The 13722-nt window shown below is 44.1% G+C and overlaps 1 protein-coding gene across 11 annotated transcripts in view; it reads left to right on the top strand.

The window, feature by feature from the left end:
• The window catches only part of KCTD20 (potassium channel tetramerization domain containing 20), a 43449-nt gene that overhangs the window by 23136 nt on the left and 6591 nt on the right, over positions 1-13722 (top strand). For 10 of the 11 annotated variants that reach the window (XM_073319565.1, XM_073319569.1, XM_073319572.1 and 7 more), the window contains 4 exons: positions 9745-9947; positions 11408-11681; positions 12487-12589; positions 13037-13157. In XM_073319565.1, the coding sequence (XP_073175666.1) occupies positions 9791-9947; positions 11408-11681; positions 12487-12589; positions 13037-13157 (655 nt within the window). In that variant the 5' untranslated portion in view covers positions 9745-9790. The remainder of the gene's footprint in view (positions 1-9744; positions 9948-11407; positions 11682-12486; positions 12590-13036; positions 13158-13722) is intronic. The other variant, XM_073319573.1, reaches the window with a different exon arrangement.

The following is a 13722-nucleotide window of genomic DNA, read 5'->3' as shown; positions in this document are numbered from 1 at the left end:
GCATCTTGAATGGTGAATTAAACTAGTCACTTTCACTGTTTTTAGTCAGTTTTACTTTTCCTGCTGTCATGCAAAAAGCGCAGTCCTTCAGTGCTGGGGCAGGGTTGCCAAACACTAAGGAAATGTTTTATTCCAAACAAAATTCAGTTTAATGTATGAAAAATTTCCATTAATATTAGGTTTTATAAAACCTCCTAACCTAAACCACCTGGTAATGTCTTTAAAATCTATCAACTAAATATCAAATTTGTATTGGGATAAGGAAGAAGGACATAGTATCACTATGAAAATAAGAGGTGGCAGGAGACAGCTGGTCTGCACTGGGTTTTTATTATCTTTCATTGTATAAAATACTTTGAATATAGATAGAGCCTTGCTGGGATACAAAACTGCATCTGATCTGCAGACCATGTTTGCGGACATCCACATCCGCGGATGCAAATATCCATGGGTATACAGCTGATATCTTCGCATTTGCCGGGCTCTAAATACAGATGAACTTTGGTTGCTGGATATTTATTATTGTGAACAGACTTTAACTATTTTCCTTTACCATGTTCTCTGTTTACAATTATTTTTTATTTTGTTCTGTCATAGGTGGCCCAGTCAACCCCTCTAATATCTGTGTGAGGGGACTGTGTGTTGTGGGGGGTAATCCCTAATATCACAGAGAGCAGGGAAGGATAGTGTAGTAGAGGCAGCTAGCCATCCCCCCACCTTTCAGTACACAACAGGGAAGATCCAAATGGAGGGTGTGACGGGTTCGGTCACAGAGACGCCCTTGGGACTGTCACCTGACATGCTGGAATTATCTCTGAGCCCGTTTTCCCTGCCAGCTTGGGACTCCAGAACCCTGCCTTGTTGAGCCAGACATGCTGGCCTGCTGCAACACAGACCCAGGTCTGTTCCACGCCCCCAAAGCTGCAGACCTTAACCAAAAACTGCTCAGCAGGTCACCTGTCTCCAGCACCCAGACACCCAGCTTCCAATGGGATCCAAACCCCAAATAAATCTGTTTTACTCTGTATAAAGCTTATACAGGGTAAACTCATAAATTGTTTGCCCTCAGTATCACTGATAGAGAGGTATGCACAACTGTTTGCTCCCCCAGGTATTAATCACTTACTCTGGATTAATTAATAAACAAAAGTGATTTTATTAAGAATAAAAAGTAGGATTTAAATGGTTTCAAGTAATAACAGACAGAACAAAGTAAGTCACCAAGCAAAATAAAGCAGAACATGCAAATCTAATCCTAATACATTAAGAAACTGTTTACAGGTAAAATCTCACCCTCAGAGATGTTCCAATAAGCTTCTTTCACAGACTAGACTCCTTCCTAGTCTGGGCCCAATCCTTTCCTCTGGCACAGTCCTTGTTAGTTCCAGCAGACATCTTAGGTGGAAACTAGGGGTATTCTCATGACTGGCAGCCCCTTTTATTCTGTTCCACCCCCTTTTATACCTTTGGCACAAGGTGGGAATCTTTTGTCTCACTGGGTCCCCAACCCTCCTTCTAAATGGATTCCAGTATCATGTGACATGGTCACATGTCACTGTAAGACCTCTTTCTTCATTACCCATGTGCTGTCCCACACAGCCACAGGAAGGCTTGCAGGTAAATAAACCATCTACAACCAATTGTCCTAGTCAATGGGAGCCATCAAGATTCTAAACCACCGTTAATGGCCCACATTTTGCATAGTTACAATAGGACCTCAGAGTTATACTTCATATGTCTAGCTTCAGATACAAGAATGGTACATGCATACAAATAGGACAAACACACTCAGTAGATTATAAGCTTTGTAATAATACGTTACAAGAGACCTTTTGCATAAAGCATATTCCAGTTACATCACATTCACACTCATAAGCATATTTCCATAAAACATTATGGAGTGCAACTTCACAGAGGGTTCCACCTTACTGAGAATCATGTGGAACAAACATCAGTCTGATTGTTATTTAACTCTGCAGAGAGTTTTGCAGGCTGTCTGAAAGATGCTGTACCAAATGAAGCTGTGTCCGTTTTCACTTTAAAATGTTGTAAAAACTGTACTTCCTTATTCCCTGCCAGACTGCCTTTGTAGTGTTTTACAACATTCCTCAGTGAATCACGACAGATAACCCTGCACCTTCCAGTTTTGTAACCAACACAATTTTTCTCTCAATCTCTTGCCTATTGAGGAATGTTTTAATTTTCTAAGTTATTTTAAAATGGAGTCTTCCTTTTCCAGGAAATGGGCAAATGTCCCAAGCCAAGTATATCAGCCCTGTAAATCTCCCCTTGCTGGATACTCAGTAGGCTACTGTGTGTGGGCCCCGCTACACAGGACCCATGTGCTCTTAAACTTCCCTTGATCTGACTAGGCTCCAGCACTCTTTGACCTTTTGACACACTTTCTGGCCACAGTCCATTACCCCTTCACAGAAGTGGAACCTCCTGGTTCAGCAGCCCGAGACCCCCACGACCAGTGCTGACCTGTTTTCTCCCTCCCTGCGAAGAAACCCCAGTAGTTTAAGCACACTCTTTCCCAGAGCTCCAGCCTTGCGGGCACTCTGGTTTACAGTTTATCTCTTCAGCAACACATGATAGTTGAAGCACATAACTCACAGGCTTTGTAAAGGTTTCTAAGGTAATTACTTTTTACTTTGAATGGCACGAGATACACAGATCTAAACAAAATGATAAACCACCTATATGCCCTTCCCTGCCTCAGTTTCCTCGCCATTCTTGAGCATTCTTTGGGATTTGGTCAGAGTCCAGGACCCCACTCCTGTATATAGCTTCTAGAGATAATTGAATGAGTTTGTCTCCTGCAGCCAGCTTCTTTTTTTCTCAGCTGATACCTCAATCAAAAACTGTCCCCTCTGCTATGAAAACATGCCCCTCTGGACCTCTCTCTTGCCCCAAGTTTCCTTTAGTCTTTTTTTGAGCCTCTGCTCTATCACCTCTGTCCCTTTGTTCTCCTGTTTAGGGATTTTCCATTCTGCACTCCCTGGATATAAACTTGATCAAAGTGGTTTTCCAGCTCTGACACCCTTCTTTGCATATCCATTGTTTGGCCAGAGCATAATCGTTAAGTTTAACAACTTTTCTTTTTTCTGAAGCTTCTTCCAGACAGGATGGCTGATACCACGGACCTCGCCAGCCCATGGCTGACTCTCTATGCATTGAGACATTCACTGATACAACAATTTCATATAACTAAGCAGATTTCATAACATGCACATAGGCAGGTTCGCCAAATTGTCACACTAAGGCCTGGGCTACTATTCGCATAGCTGAAGTCAAAGTATCTTAATTCGACTTACCTGGCTGTCCTCACGGCGATCCCGTCAACTCTGCTTACTCCTCCTGCCGAGGTGGAGTACGGGCGTTGATTCGGGGATCAATTCATCGCGTCTAGACAAGACATGATAAATCGATCCCCGATAGATCGAGCACTACCCGCAGAAGTGGTTCGGGACTATTTAGAAAAGCTGGACGTGCACAAGTCCATGGGGCCCGATGCGCTGCATCCGAGAGTGCTAAAGGAGTTGATGGATGTGATTGCAGAGCCATTGGCCGTTATCTTTGAAAACTCATGGCGATCTGGGGAAGTCCCGGACAACTGGAAAAAGGCTAATGTAGTGCCCATCTTTAAAAAAGGGAAGAAGGGGGATCCTGGGAACTACAGGCCAGTCAGCCGCACCTCAGTCCCTGGAAAAATCATGGAGCAGGTCCTCAAGGAATCAATTCTGAAGCACTTAGACGAGAGGAAAGTGATCAGGAACAGTCAGCACAGATTCATCAAGGGCAAGTCATGCCTGACCAACCTGATTGCCTTCTATGATGAGATAACTGGTTCTGTGGATGAAGGGAAAGCAGTGGATGTGTTGTTCCTTGACTTCAGCAAAGCTTTTGACACGGTCTCCCCCAGTATTCTTACCAGCAAGTTAAAGTAGTATGGGCTGGATGAATGGACTATAAGGTGGATAGAAAGTTGGCTAGATTGTCGGTCTCAACGGGTAGTGATCAATGGCTCCATGTCTAGTTGGCAACCGGTATCAAGTGGAGTGCCCCAAGGGTTGGTCCTCGGGCCTGTTTTGTTCAATATCTTCATAAATGATCTGGAGGATGGCGTGGATTGCACCCTCAGCAAGTTTGCAGATGACACTAAACTGGGAGGAGAGGTAGATACGCTGGAGGGTAGGGATAGGATACAGAGGGACCTAGACAAATTAAAGGATTGGGCCAAAAAAATCTGATACGGTTCAAAAAGGACAAGTGCAGAGTCCTGCACTTAGGACGGAAGAATCCCATGCACCGCTACAGACTAGGGACAGAGTGGCTCGGCAGCAGTTCTGCAGAAAAGGACCTAGGGGTTACAGTGGACGAGAAGTTGGATATGAGTCAACAGTGTGCCCTTGTTGCCAAGAAGGCCAATGGCATTTTGGGATGTATACATAGGGGCATTGCCAGCAGATCGAGGGACGTGATCGTTCCCCTCTATTCGACATTGGTGAGGCCTCATCTGGTGTACTGTGTCCAGTTTTGGGACCCACACTACAAGAAGGATGTGGAAAAATTGGAAAACGTCCAGCGGAGGACAACAAAAATGATGAGGGGACTGGAACACATAACTTATGAGGAGAGGCTGAGGGAACTGGGTTTGTTTAGTCTGCGGAAGAGAAGAATGAGGGGGATTTGGTAGCTGCTTTCAACTACCTGAAAGGGGGTTCCAAAGAGGATGGATCTAGTTTTCAGTGGTAGCAGATGACAGAACAAGGAGTAATGGTCTCAAGTTGCAGTGGGGGAGGTTTAGTTTGGATATTAGGGAAAACTTTTTCACTAGGAGGGTGGTGAAACACTGCAATGTGTTACCAGGGCGGTGGTGGAATCTCCTTCCTTAGAAGTTTTTAAGGTCAGGCTTGACAAAGCCCTGGCTGGGATGATTTAGTTGGGGAGTGGTCCTGCTTTGAGCAGGGGATTGGACTAGATGACCTCCTGAGGTCCCTTCCAACCCTGATATTCTATGATTCTATGATCCAGCAGGTAGTGAAGACGTAGCCGAAGTAAAATCAAATGCTAGGAAACAGACCTGAGTTTTAATTTTGGCTCTGGCACTAACTCCCTTGCAAGGTCAGAGCCTAGATGTTCAAAAACTTGTTTTGGGTGCTGAACTTGAGACATGATGGACCTGAGTTTTAGAGGTGCTTAGTACCCAGAAGTCCAGTTGAAGGCAGTTGGAGCTGAGGGCCCTCAACGCCTCTAAAAATCAGGCCCAAGCTGTTTTAGGTTGGGCACTCAGAACCCATGGCTACTTTGGGAAAAGTCCTGGCCTTCCCTGTGCCTTTGTTTTCTGTCACTAAAACACTTTCTGACAGTACCTCAGATGCGTGTTCAAAGAATTAATTAGTTAATGTTTGGAAAGAGCTTTGAAGATGAAAAGTGCTAATTATTATTTATATGCTTGTTCCCACCATGGCAAAGACTAAGGTAATGTACCTTTACCCCAGTCAGGACATTAATGAACGGGGAGGACTTCAATATAGCCTTGTTATATGGGCTTAAGAACCATTTTCCATGCCGGATTGTTCATATAATTGTAGGTACATTAAATAAGCATCTGTTGTGCCTTCCACGTGTGGTCATGGCGTAAAATGCTGACTCAATAACACCCATTTTGTTAATCCACCAAAACTGGGGTTTAGTCACGTCTATAAGGCACAGGCTCTTGTTGGGGGAAGAGTGGAGCCACACTGCCGCAGTGGAAACACCACTGGCATTATTCACGGTGCGCCAGATTTTCAGAAGGGCTGAGCACTCTCAATTTCAGTTGAAATCAATGGGGAACACCAGCCACATTGCCTCTGAGAACTCGCGGGATTGATACTGGTGTGCACCTGCTGCTATATCTTGAGGACTGTTAGCCTGGTACCTTTCACCAGCACTAAATTCGCTTACTTATGTGGGAGGAAGGGGATGAGAAATAAGGTGTCGGTAAAGCCAGCTTCTTATAAAAAGCACATTCAGCAGGTTAAGTAGAAAGTAAAAAAGCTATCTGAGTCATATTACATTTATTGCAACTTATAGGTGTCTGGTGCATCTGGCTTTCTCTTTCATAACACTGGTTTATAAGAAATTATGAGAAAGGATTGGGTCATTTCAGTCCAGGCGCCTACAGAGAGCTGGCGATCAATATGTGGCTCGTGGAATCTCTGACATATTTGTGTATTTAATGTGGAACAAAACTGACGGCAAGATTTGTGGGTTGACGGATCAAAAAAGTTCAATTGAAATTTGATCACAGCAGCTATTGGATAGTTATAAAATTATGATCAATGGGTAACAGTCTTTCCTTGTCACCTATCATTGCTTAAATGTCGTGTATTTGGAAGGTTTGATGTAACTGTATAGAGTGTGAGGTCTTGTCTACACTAGAAAAGTTTTGCTCTGGTGTAGCTATACCAGCAAACCCTCCTAGTGTAGGCACATCTTAGATCAGAGAAAAAGTGGTGCTGCTGTCACACCGGTTCTCCAAGAGACGTGAGCTTTGCTGGCAAAGTCCTTTTTATGCCAGTCCGTGTGTGTCTACAATAGGGCTTGTACTGCCATAGCTATGCAGGTGTAAAAAAGCCAAACAAACGGCACTCCTAACCAGCGGCTGTGCCAGGATAGGTTTTACATGTGGACCAGGCCTAAAAAATGTCTGATAAAGCTTTGTGATCTTAATTGATTTATTTTTAAATATATCTATAGGTCGGTATCAAAATGAGTTCCAAGAATTGCTGTGAAAAGAACAGGAGGACTTGTGGCACCTTAGAGACTAACCAATTTATTAGAGCTTGAGCTTTCGTGAGCTACAGCTCACTTGTGCTCTAATAAATTGGTTAGCCTCTAAGGTGCCACAAGTCCTCCTTTTCTTTTTGCGAATACAGACTAACACGGCTGCTACTCTGAAACCCTGTCAAGAATCGCTGTGAATTTTTATGTAGTTTGAAATTTAAATGAAAGTCAGGTTTGCAATGGCATTGGAAGGTTTATAGTGTGCTGCACTCTGTGGATGTACATATTCAGTCTTATTGCAGGCGTAAGTTGCTAGAAACAAGAGTTGTGTCATGTTGTGTTCGTTTAAAGGAGTTCATTACTTGGCGACTCATTTTGTCGTGCAGTCGGGTGAGTGTAGCCAAATTCTAGTAATCGGTGATAGGAGTTCTGTGCAATGTTGCATTGTGATCTGTTCAATTTCCTCAGACTGAAATGTCCTCACTAGGTCTCTCACGTTGCTGTGTACCCATTGGAGCCCGTCGTAGGCATCTAAAATAGAAGTGCGATCCAGAAGAAGGTGCTGTGGTTGCCAAGGAACTATTTTATTCTCATGAATATCACACGAAGCACAAGCCGCCTCTTGGCTAAAAATACGCAGAAATAAACACGTTGCTAAATTAGTGTTTCCATTTAGAAAAGATAATTAGTTGCCGCTTTTGTTCATTTCTAGTTGGGAACAAAACACTTCCATTGAGCTGCACTAATGACAGTCCTAAAACCCTTAGTTCAGCTCCGTTGTGCTGCTCATTAAGACCATCCCTCTTGGTGCATTATGACTGAAAAGCCCCCTCGCTGTTGTTTATTAGTAGCTCGTTGTTTCATTATCTGATCTATTTTATTCACTAATTCTGTAGCTTGGTACATGTTATGTCCTGCTTTACAGAACACAGTTGAAGACATTAGACTCTAATTGAGAGAGGCTGAAGCTCAGGAAGTGGTAGACACCTCATGAGTGAAATCAGTGCAGGAAAGTTTTTTTTAAAATAAGAGGGATTTGAAGGATCAAAGGGCGGGCTCCCAAAGCAAAGAGAGGGGAAAGTTGTCTTGTATCGGGCCTGCCATGAAAGTGTCAAATTGAGAATGGGAGAAAGAGGCAAAGGGGAGCTGTTGGGAGAGAGGATACAGACGGATTGGGTGAAACGAGCACAGATAGATGGGTAGAGCTTTATAAAGATAATGACAGACAAAGGGAACTTAATGTGGAATGAGAAGAAACCAATGACTAGATACAAGGAGTAGGGGTGATGGGCTCACAATGAGAAAAGTGGAAGAGGGTGGCTTTTAGCGTACACGGGAGGGGGGTTGCTTTAGTTAAAGCAAGAGCTGATGAAGGCCCGGACCAGGGTTTGGCAAACGTGAGGCTGCTCGGTGATAATGCAGGAACACTCTATGCAATATGGTTATCGGGATAGTTACTGTATGATTGTATTGGGTTAAGTATTGGGAGGTTTAATATACAGCAGCACTGGGTTAAATCAACAGAGTTGGGAAACCAAGAGGAAGGCAACACAGTGGTTTGAGATAAGACATCTCCTGGCAAACATTTCCAAGTGGCCTGAGCTATTAACTTTGAAGATCATACCTTCTGGGCTCCAGCCAGGTTACAAAGCTTGTTTTGCCAGTGCTGGGAACCAGCAGATGAAAAAGACTATAAACAGTTAAAAGGACTCTGTCCAGCAGTCAGTCAGTTTTTTGAGGGCTCTTTGGGGGACAGACTGACACACTGGGGGAGCTGTCTGAGGAAGTTAGGCCTTCTAGGTCCCCTTCGGGGAGGATGGTAACCCTATAGGTAAGATAGACGTGTATAGACCATTTATTGTTTTTCTCTTGTTTTTATGCTTTGTTCATGTAATTAAAATTAAACAATACTTTGGTTTAAGAAGGCTCTCTGATTACTATTTATCACTGGTCACAGACTCCTAAAGGGAAGAACTGCAAGTGCCAAACCCATTTGGACCTGCTGGCTTAGCATGGTTGATACCCACGGTACTGGGGCCCAGGCTAAGAGTGGGAGAATTGCATGTCTCCACCCCAGGAGAGGAATGTCATGAGGCTGGTACCCAACAGGTGCACTCAGAGACCAGAGAGATCACCGAGACACACCTAGCCTTGTGACCATGAGACAGGGTTTTAGTAGAAAGAGTGGAGAGGAAAGGCTGGATTATTAACATGTTTTAGATGAAGAAGCGACAGGGTTTAGGTATTGCATCTTAGGGTTGGAAGACCTCATGTGCAAGAAGGTTCAAGAGGAAAGCAGGGATAAGATGGCGCTACACAAATACTGGGAGAAAATCGTGTGAAGGGGGGGAGAACCTCTTCAACACTGAACAAAAATGTAATTTCACTAACTCTTCAGAGAGTAGCTACTGAAGGAACCTCTAGGGGACACTGTGCTCAGAGGAGGGAGGGTGTCTGGCTGTTAGGAGGGAGGGTTTGTTTGAGACTTGCCATCAGTGAATCCCCAATGGCCCTCCCTTTTCTTTCCTTGGAACCCCATTGTTGTCCCTGGTGACTGCAGTCAGGTAAGCAGGAAGCTCTCTACCTTCTGGTGCTTGGCAGGGATGGGATATGAAAGGACTGCAGAGGTGAGAGGGAGCAGGCGTGAGGTGGGAGTTGGGACCCTTGCTGAGGGTCAGAAAGGTTCATCTAAAAATGGCAAGTTTAGTTTAGATGTAGGACAAGCTTCCTAATGTTCTACAACAGATCATCTGCCAGGGAAAGTCACTGAGACATCGGTGAGCCGTTCAAAATGAGATTAGATAAAACTCTCCATGGATTAGAGGAGGTAATATAAACTTGATCTGAAGTCGCTGGAAAAACACCCATTGACCTGAATGGGCTTTGGATCCAGCCCTAGGTAGAGGGAGTTGAACTCAATGACCTGTGAGGTCTCTTCCAACCCTACTAGCCTGTGATCCTCTCTTATAGGACCTCTCTAAGGACCAGCAGTCGGTTTGCTTTACAGAGGTCCAGCATGAATATTAACTGTGCCAGTGGGACTGACCAGTCAAGAAATCAAGAGTCCAGTCACTCTGCAGAAAATATAACTCCTCCAATCCATGATCCAGAAGAAGATAGCCTGGCCCTAGGCAGCCAAACCCCTAGCATTTCTTCAGTGCCCAGGAATGATGGTAAGGATGATGGACACATTTACTTTGTAACAACACGTAACTAAGGGAGACATGGTTTCAAAGGTCCTTTGATTCCTGGGGAAGTGTTTCCCAGGATACTGAAGGACACGTTTTTAGCCGAGCGTCGAAATGACCTGCACTTGTGAGTGTACAGAATTGAATGTGCACCTACGTGTGCCCTTACTTAGTTATTTGCACTTGCAAAATCTGTGTTAATCCTGTCAGTATGAAAGATGCAGGTTCGGTCTGGGATAGTGTTGTCTTGGAAAGATCATCATGTCTCTTTCCCAAGCAGCCAGGAGGAAATCCACTGAAGCAGGCCTCAGTCTTTATCAGCCTATTCCTGGTTGTCATGTACTTGCCCGCTGCATATATAATTCATGTTAAAAGCTGTTTCTCAGTTAATATTTATCAAGTAATGGCCATTATCCAGTGAGATGTTGTGTCCTCATCGCCAAACTTGACTTCAGTGGGAATGGAGGGCACTCGGTATCTCACAAAATCAGGCCAATTCTTTGTTTGCACCCAAATATTTGTTACTAATGGCACATGACAGGCCCTATATATTTATACCCAAATTTCTGAGCTCTAATGATTTATTGCTTCAGTGAAACCCTTATTAAATGACGGCTGTGTCTCGGAAAGGAAATAACATGTGTGTATTTAATATCTCAGTTTAGACGCAGCTCTCAATTAAAACCAGTTATTAGTCAGACCTATTCTATATCGTTCTTAAAGAAGCCACCCTTGTTTCAAACTTGCCCTTGCAGGGCCGGGCCAGGGTCATGTAGGATTACTTGGAAGCAATGGTATGAGGGCCCTTTTACACTCCACAAAATTATAACTTTTATATCCACTTTAAACCCCAAATCCACCGAGAGGGCCCCTGTAATTGCGGAGTTCACTTGTGCCAACAGCTGGCCTTGTTTAGTTCGCTGGACCTTTCCCACACATACCACAGGGGAAGGTAATTAAATGAAACCAGCACAAGAGGCTGCCCTTAATACTGTGCATCCTGTCTCAAGTGACATCTCCAAAGTATCCTCAAACGTCCAGAAATAAGAGTATGATTCTGTTCCATCTTCAGTTATTTGAGCGGTTGCTTAAGACAGGTATTAGTGTATTTTCTCTCAGCCTCATTTGAATCTTTATGCTCCCATTTTATCCACTTAAACATCCACATTAAGCGGAGTTCCCTAGAACTGTACGGAAGTTTGGATCTGAACCTAGATCAGACATCAGGCGGAGCTGTAGTGTGGCGTTACATAATATAATGTCCTGCAAAATGCTATTCCATATATTGACATCCATTTTCAACTCGGATTGTTGATGTCGGTCAGCAGCTCTTCCTTCTTGCATGACCCAAAGCTTTTCTATTTAACTATTGGGTTTTAATATGAACTGAGCTTATCCAGCAAATAGTGTTTCATTCTCACAATATTTGTTTGTGTTGGCTTTAGATACCGAATTCAGATACGCTTCCCGCCCAGCAACTCCCCAGTTCAGTAACATGTTACCCACCCCTGGAGATACAGCTGGCACGAATTCCAAAGCTGGGAATAAAAGACATCTAGACCATTTTATTGCTCAAGAACGAAATGCAAGCAGCGCTATGGGCTCCCCCAGTAGTTCACAATCCCAGGCCCCGGAGAAAGTGACTCTTGTTGTAGATGGCACTCGGTTTGTTGTGAATCCGCAAATTTTCACTGCTCATCCTGACACCATGCTGGGAAGGTAGGTGATTTCAGTAACTTTAAAGATGTTTAAAATGGGAAAAACGCTTTCCGAAAGGGACGAGAACGTGAGATCTCATAAGCTAAGCAGGATCAGACTGGTTCAGCACTTGGCTGGGAGACCTTGTAGAGTGGAGCCAGCAAGAGGGCAATTGATGATTCAGTAGTTAGTGCTCCCCGCTCTGAGTCCGTACTGAATCGGCAGTGAGTATGGCAGTAGGAGACACCGTGCACTGGCTCACTTCAATCCCTGCCTTTCTGCTATTTGTCATGTCATTCACTCCTCCCCATCCCTTTAACAGAAACCCAGTCCTGCTCTGAGTAATTGAGAGGCTTAGTCCCCCAGCTGTCCCAGGAGCCTCCTGGAGATCCCTTCCAACCCTGTATGACAAACTTTATTATGCAGATAAGTGACCTGATCGTAAACTCACTAGCTTGATTACGACTAGCCAAAGTATATATACTCATTGCCACTCCGCCATTCTTTTTCCCCCTCAAGCTGGACCTCAGTGGGAGGGCGTTTGTAGCCAAGAACCATTTATCTGACCCAAGGTTGAATGCCAGCCTTCACAGAACAGTGACTGCTACTTCTTCCGTACAGTGGAATGGTTCAGTTATGGACACAGAACTCTGCTACAGCGGGCCTGTTTGAGATCGATGCTTTCTTTTATTGGGACTTTACGAGATTTGCATTTGGGCCTTCAACTGTATTAGAACTCGTTTGGATTGTTTTTAATGTCAGTGCACCATCTGGTCCACATTATGAATGTATTAAATATATTTGTGTATGTGTTTTTATCTTCCAGAATGTTTGGAGCAGGTAGAGAATATAACTTCACTCGGCCAAACGAAAAGGGAGAATATGAAATTGCGGAAGGAATTAGCTCCACTGTATTTCACACAGTGCTGGTGCGGGCACGTTTTTAGCTATGAAAACGGTTGCTCATTGTGTTTGCAAAGCTGTGCTTCCTTCAAAACAGCCGCATGCCCTTTCAAATTTACGTTCCAGAACTCTTTTGCATTCGGATTATAAATCTTCATCTCCTCTTTTTTTACGTGCCTCAATCTGCCATCTCTGAATTTGTCTTGCCACTTCTTTTCCCTCCCTTTATACCGTTTCAGTTTCTGAACTCTGCCCTCAGTCGCCCCATTTCTGCATACATTAATTGCATGAATAATTCCTCTGTTGCACGGCAAAGCTGCTTTGTCTTTTTTTGCTAGCTAACAAAGTTCTGCGTGACTGTCTTCCCGCAGAACGATAAGCTAATTAACAACAATATTTCCAGGTTATCCTGAGTTTTTTTTGTTTTTTTTTTTAAAGAAACATCATCTTCCTCCTTTACAATTTATTTACAGGACTATTACAAAACTGGAATCATTCACTGCCCCGATGGAATTTCTATCCCTGATCTCAGAGATGCGTGCGATTACCTCTGCATCAACTTTGATTTCCACACAATCAAGTGTCAAGACCTAAGTAAGTAGGGGGAGAGGAAATTAGCTAGAAGTTAGGGCTTGATCCTGCAGGGTGCTGCGCACTGTGGCCCCAATCCAGCAAAGCATTTAATCGTGTGCTTTACTTTAAGCAGTTTTGTCCCATTGACTTCATTGGCACTACTTGCGCTTAAAACTAAGCGTGTGCTTAAGGGCGTTGCTGGACCAGGGCCAGAGTGCTCCGCATCTTGCAAGATCCAAGCTCTTGCTCTTCACGTTGTGTGTGATTGCAAATAATTGCAAGAATTTAAATACTTGGAGGGCTATTTCTGGTTATGATGCTGTGATGAGGTAATATTTTTGTGACCCCTGTGTGGGCCTCAGTTTCCCTTATGCATTGTGTCGTTCATGGGAGGAGGACAGTTTGCTCTCACAGCAGGTATGAATGATGCCTAGCTGTCTGAGCCGGAATGAGTCATTGAAAAGGACTGGCTGGGGCTGACCCCATATCTAGGGTGAATCTGAGAAGACAATAGCCGATCCAATCACCAGGACAGTGACCCCTAGGCCAGGTCTACATGAGGCAGTTTGCAACCCAGGGTTGCCAC

Source organism: Lepidochelys kempii, chromosome 21 (genome assembly GCF_965140265.1).
Source record: "Lepidochelys kempii isolate rLepKem1 chromosome 21, rLepKem1.hap2, whole genome shotgun sequence".
Lineage (NCBI taxonomy): Eukaryota > Metazoa > Chordata > Testudines > Cheloniidae > Lepidochelys > Lepidochelys kempii.
Note: the sequence above shows the minus strand (reverse complement) of the source record. Positions and strands in the feature narration are given on the sequence as shown.